The 5,330-nt window shown below is 61.7% G+C and overlaps 1 protein-coding gene across 1 annotated transcript; it reads right to left on the minus strand.

The window, feature by feature from the left end:
• PCOLCE (procollagen C-endopeptidase enhancer) lies at window positions 1-4,992 on the minus strand. Its single transcript, XM_058181345.1, has 9 exons — window positions 4,739-4,992; window positions 4,406-4,514; window positions 4,062-4,323; window positions 1,977-2,101; window positions 1,705-1,841; window positions 1,188-1,489; window positions 896-967; window positions 492-665; window positions 1-315 (listed from the first exon to the last, which is right to left on the minus strand). Exons 1-9 carry the CDS (start codon window positions 4,837-4,839, stop codon window positions 158-160), a joined length of 1,440 nt encoding a protein of 479 aa, XP_058037328.1. The 5' UTR covers window positions 4,840-4,992; the 3' UTR covers window positions 1-157.
• Between the last annotated feature and the right edge of the window lie 338 nt (window positions 4,993-5,330).

The raw sequence follows: 5,330 nt of genomic DNA on the forward strand, positions 1-5,330 counted from the left end.
TATGTGTAAAAATACCTTTAAGACAGTGGTGCGGGTGTGAACAAGGTAGAACTATAGGTGTCATTCCCCACCCTGGAGTCCGTGAACTGCTTCCCTGCCTGTTTATTGGTTACATGGTGCTGCTTGTGGGGCTTCCCTAGAGGCCAAGGGCAGGTCCTCAGGTGCGGTTCCTCCTGGCCTGACTGGTGCAGGGCCGCTTGCTGATGTTGGTGAGAATCTGCTGCTGCTGCGGCCGGAGGGGCACCACAAAGCTGGTGGGGGGCAGCTGCCCGCTTCCGTCAGCCCCCACCCTCCCCATGAAGACATAGCTGGCCCCTGCAGAGGAGAGAGAGAGATGAGTCGGAGGCAGGGGAGGATCCGAACTCAGCTTAGCAGCCAGATTCCCTTGCCAAATTTCCCACTAATCTGTGCAGCCGGGCCACTTCTGCCACAGGTGAGTAGTTGTGCAGAGTGTGAAGGGGCTGCCAAGAAGTGGTCTGCAGGCCTCTCACCTTTCTTGAGAACGGGGCACTGTCTGCAGGGCACGTCCAAGCGCAGGGTGGTGGCTTCGGCTGCTTCCAGGGGGAGGCTCAGGGCCCCCGTCTTATAGGCGTGGGTGAGCGTCACGGTGGCCGTGACCCGGGTCCCCTCTCTTCGCTGGAGGGCTTGGACGGTGCCGCTGACCACTGCAAGTGGGATATTGGGGAGAGGGTGAGAGGCTGGCAGCGAGGGTGGCCTCTGCCTGGGGACAGGAGGTGCCATGCAGAGATCTGGGACTTTGGGGGTCCCCTGCCCCTCTGATTCTGAAATGACCTTCCTCCCACTACTGGGGTCTACTGTGCAATGGCTCCTGGTGCTGGCAAGGTTGGGAGATGGGAGGCAGGCGGATCTCCCCGCACCGGGAAGACAAGCTTACCAAAATCGCTGGCGCAGAAGTTGGTCTGCAGGGTCCCCGTCCGCTTGCACCGTTGGGGGCAGGTGACCTCACCTGGAGGGAGACGAGGGGAGCGGAAAGAAAAGGCCAATGACCCCCTTTGGCCCAGCATGGCTTCACCGCTTACAAGGGCAGCACTTTGCACAAGTTTCCTGGTGCAGGCCTGCTTCGGTGCCAGCACCTCCCACGTGCCCCTCCTGGGCTCAGGACATGGGCTGGGCTGGAAGCAAAGCAACACCCACCCCACCCCACCCCCGCTCTCCAGAGCTCTTACCTGCAGTGGAAGTTGTGGGGCCTGCAGTGTCAGGTCGGGCTTGGGCTGTTGGTTTGGGTCGCGGAGGTGGCTTGGGTCGGCCTGCAGGCTTGCTGGGAGGTTTGGGCTTAGGGGGCACAGGCTTCCTGCTAGCCTGCGTGGGCTTGGAGCCTGGGAAAACTGGGATCACTGGCTGGGCCCTGGTGGCATCCACCGGCTCATCCTGGCTCTTCATCACGTACGAGGCAGAAAATCCATCGGCCGTAACACTCAGATCCGAGACAAACTGGACCAGAAGCTCGTTGCCATCTGAGCGGATGGAACTGCAGGGAGGAAGGCAGGGAAGAAGCACCCAAGTGCCCAGTCTGTCTGAACTGGGCTCCGTGGCCGGAGTCCTTTTGGCGAGGGCAGCCCTGGGGGCCAAGGAGGACCCGTTTATGAGAAGGCCCCTTAAGCTGGCAAAAAAGGAGGCTCTCCAGCTCCAATGAGCAGGGCCACGGAGACACACCTGTTTTTGCTGACATGCATGGAAACACACCTGGGTGACTTGTCTCCACAGAATTTGCCAACACGGCGCGAGTCGTCTTGCTGCCCGCCGTTGAAGACCGCCACGTAGTCATATCGGCAATAGGTGTCAAACTCCACATCAAACTTCCCAAAAGTCAGGACGATCACCTAGGCCAGAGGAGAGCCGAGGGGTCACCCTCCCACGCCTCAGTTTTAGCCCCCAAAATTTGGGATGAGAATGGAGGGCTTGCAATTCTTTGCCCCTAGCAAAGGGGAGGACCAAGGAGCCTCCCTCCACTTTACCTGGCCCTGTGGGGCAATGATGTGCCAGGAGCAGCTGATGCCAGGTGGGTAGTCGCTCTCGGGCCAGTTGGGGGTCTTGAGGGACCCTTGGCTTTTCTCAAGCTTCCCCCCACAGAACTGGTTTTCTGCAAGACAAGAAATAGGCTAGTGAGGAGGAGCCCCCAGGCCTCTGCAGGGTCTTCTCCAGCAAGCGATAGAGAATGGTGGGGGGTGGGGGGAGTCTGGCAGTTCTGCTTTTTATTATATTTATTTAGATTTATCTGTCCGTCTACTCGCAGCGACTCTGGGATTTCTCATGTATAATGCAGCTGTCGGGACAAGACCCTGACTTCCGGCATTGCAAAGGGCCTACAAGAACTCACGCCTTTGGGTTCAAACCTCCAGTTTTTCTGGGGTCAGCAGCACCTAAACTGAATATATGGAAGTGAATTTAGCACCATGGAAGCTGCACCAATAAGCAAGTGCCCAGGCCAGGTGTAGTCGTGTTTTGGGGAGTTCTGGAGGAAGGAAGCCAAACTGTTGTCTTTGGAAGTTGTGGGAGCTTCATCCCTGGAGGCTTTCAAGAAGAGATTGGCCTGCCATTGGTCAGAAATGGTGAAGGGTCTCCTGCTTGGGCGGGGGGGGGGGTTGAACTAGATGACCTGCAAGGTCCCTTCCAACTGGTTAATCTGTTCAAGTGCCTGACCCAACTCGGGACAGACATTCTCACATTCTATAAACCTGTGCCAGGCACATGTGTAACCACGGGCAGGGGCTCAGTATAAATACACATGCCAAGACACACAGACCCAGGGCTCATACAGTCAGAGGCATCCAGGCGTTCCAGCGGACACATGTCCACATGCAATCTTATCTCTCTCGGCCTAGAACGGAGAGAGTACAATCTTGGCAACTTGGAGACTGGTGGACTTCTACTCCTCAAATTGTGGGAATGGAAATTCACAGGTCTTAAAAGTTGCCAGAGCCAGGAGATCAAACTGATCCTTGCATGCATCCCTGCATGGGTGCCAATCCACACCAGGAGTGATCTCCGCTAAACCCTCTGGGACAGCCTACTTTTGGGGGTGGGGCGGGGTGGGAGGGACCTAGGCTGACAGCCCACGAAGCCAGAGGGGAAGAGCAAGAATGCTGGCTGAAGTCTCAGGAAGCCTCTGGGGCTGGGCTGCCAACTGGAAGGAGAGGGGGTGGAGGGAATGCTGCACTGAAAGAGGCCGGGGAGGGGAGCAGAAGAGCAAAACATTAATTTTGGAGACCACAGAGCTCTCGCTAATGACCAGTTAGGATGGAAGTGGAAGTGGGGAAGCTGCTGAGCCTTGGCCAGCTGAACGTGGGAGGCAAAGAATGCTTGGAAGGAGGGGGGGAGGGGGGCTTAGCTGGGCTGCTGCTTTTTTCCTTGCAAACCCAGCTGGACCTCCAATTCCTGAGACACTTTGGCAGCAGCTGAGCAGCAGGTTCACTACCTCCCCCCACCCCCCCGCCGCCCTCCCCCAAAGCCAAGCCAAGTGCTGGACTCTCTTCAGAGGCTTCTGGGCTGCCAGGATGAATGTGGGGGTGGTGGTGCTGTGGGGGCAGGGATTCCCATACTCACCATTCCAACAGGGCAGGGCCCTTACAAAGCCCAGGAGCCCAATGGGTTGGCAACCTAGAAAAAGATTCTCAGACTGGCAGCAGCAGTGCGGGGAGGGGGGAGGCAGGACCCTCCTTGCTGAGGGATACCCCTCCCTTGGCATGGGGGGTGTGTGCCCAGAGAGCTGCTCCCGACTGGGCTGAAAGGTCAGCTCCCCTTTCACTCCACCCACCTCTGGCTCAGGACCACTGATCCTCCCGTCCTCCTTCCCAGCCTATCCGGGAAACATCTGGGAACCCAGCTGCCCACCCGCTGACTCAGCCGCAGGCATTCCTGTGGCTGGCTGCACCCCAGTCCCAGCAGAAGGCCAGAATCCTTGGCCTGCCAGTTGCCCCCCTGCCCTCCCCTTCCTTGGCTTCGTGGCGCTCGTCCGGGGGTGGAGGGTCATCCCAGCACAGTTTGGGGCTCCGGGCGGGAAGCTGTCGGGGCAGCCCCCCAGGAGGGAGAGCGGCCCTTACCATCCACGTGGGGGAGGCCGCCGCTGAACCAGACGAGGAAGCCCCTGCCGCTGGTCCCTTCGTCGGACACCATCCGCAGCAGCATCCGGTGGCTGGTGGCCAGGATGGCCCCGGGGCGGAAGGTCCCGCAGTAGCGGCCCAGATGCTGCGACTCCAGGGCTGCGTGCCCGTTGAACACCTCCAGGTAGTCGTAGCGGCAGACGGGGTCGGGCTCCAGGTCGAAGACGCGGAAGGAGAGCATCACCACCTGCCCCTCGGGCACCTGGAGGGCAGAGGGCGTCAGCCGGGCTCCCCCTTCCCTTCCCTCCCCTCCGCAGGCAATGGGAGAACGGGGGAGGGCTTACCGTGATGGTCCAAGTGCAGGTCTGGCTGGGCGGGTAGTGCTCGGGAAAGCCCTCGCTGGCCAGGTAGCCGTTGCTGGCGTTGTAGTCGCCGCCGCAGAGGAAGACGGGCCTGCCGGCGAGAGGGCACATTGCGGGACCCCCGACACCTTCCCTCCCTCCCTGGGCGAGCCCGACCTGACCTCCCGGCCTGGAGCGGATCCCCTTCCCCGCCGCTTGGCTCGCCTGCCAAAAGCCTCCCGGAGCGGCCGCCCGTCCCTTCGACGGCGAGCTGGACGGACAGGCGGGTGGGCGGCTCGCCTGGGCACTGCTGGGGCGACCCAGCGCGGGGTCTACCTGGTCTGGTTGGTGGCGGGGGCGGGGGCAGCCGAGGGGCTCTGGGCGCGGCTCAGCTGCTGCAGGCAGAGCAGCAGGAGGGCCGGGAGGACGAGCGGCATCGCGGCGGCGTCTTCGTCGTCGGGGCGCTTGGAAGAGCAGCTGCGGGGCCGGGGCGGGAGCGCTTATGGCAGGCTGGCGGGCCGAGGGGAGGGACCGCGGGACGTGGCTGCGAGGGGGGCGGGTGGGGGCGGAGCAGCAGCCCCGACCCCGAAAGGCCCCGGAGGCGGAGAGGGACAGGGCTGGCGGCCCTGCCGAGCATGTGCAGAGTGCCCTCGGCCGCTGGCCCGGCGTTAACCGAAAGCCATCCAGCAAGCTGGCCAGTCGCCCCGGGCAGCCCTTTGTTAACGCTTCTCACAGCTATCGGCCCGCCGCCGTTAACGCAAGTCCTGCGAAAAACACACACACACCCCACGCCTGGAGCTGAGCCGGAGGGGGGACCCCCCATCGGAATATGACGTGGCGGGCAGCTCCTGCCAACCGGGAGGCGCGGAGAGGGGCGCCAATAGAAAGGCGCCGGGACGAGGCGAGTCCGCTGGTGGTGCTCGGGGGT

This window comes from Ahaetulla prasina, chromosome 4 (assembly GCF_028640845.1).
Source record: "Ahaetulla prasina isolate Xishuangbanna chromosome 4, ASM2864084v1, whole genome shotgun sequence".
Classification (NCBI taxonomy): domain Eukaryota; kingdom Metazoa; phylum Chordata; class Lepidosauria; order Squamata; family Colubridae; genus Ahaetulla; species Ahaetulla prasina.

Excerpts from the sequence above, each read along its gene's own strand:
- PCOLCE (XM_058181345.1), bottom strand. The coding sequence starts at position 4,839 with ATGCCGCTCGTCCTCCCGGCCCTCCTGCTGCTCTGCCTGCAGCAGCTG. Across the intron at positions 4,324-4,405 it reads CCTGCACTTGGACCATCACG|GTGCCCGAGGGGCAGGTGGT; the intron begins GTAAGCCCTCCC and ends TCTGCCCTCCAG. Across the intron at positions 316-491 it reads GTGCCCCGTTCTCAAGAAAG|GGGCCAGCTATGTCTTCATG; the intron begins GTGAGAGGCCTG and ends TCTCCTCTGCAG.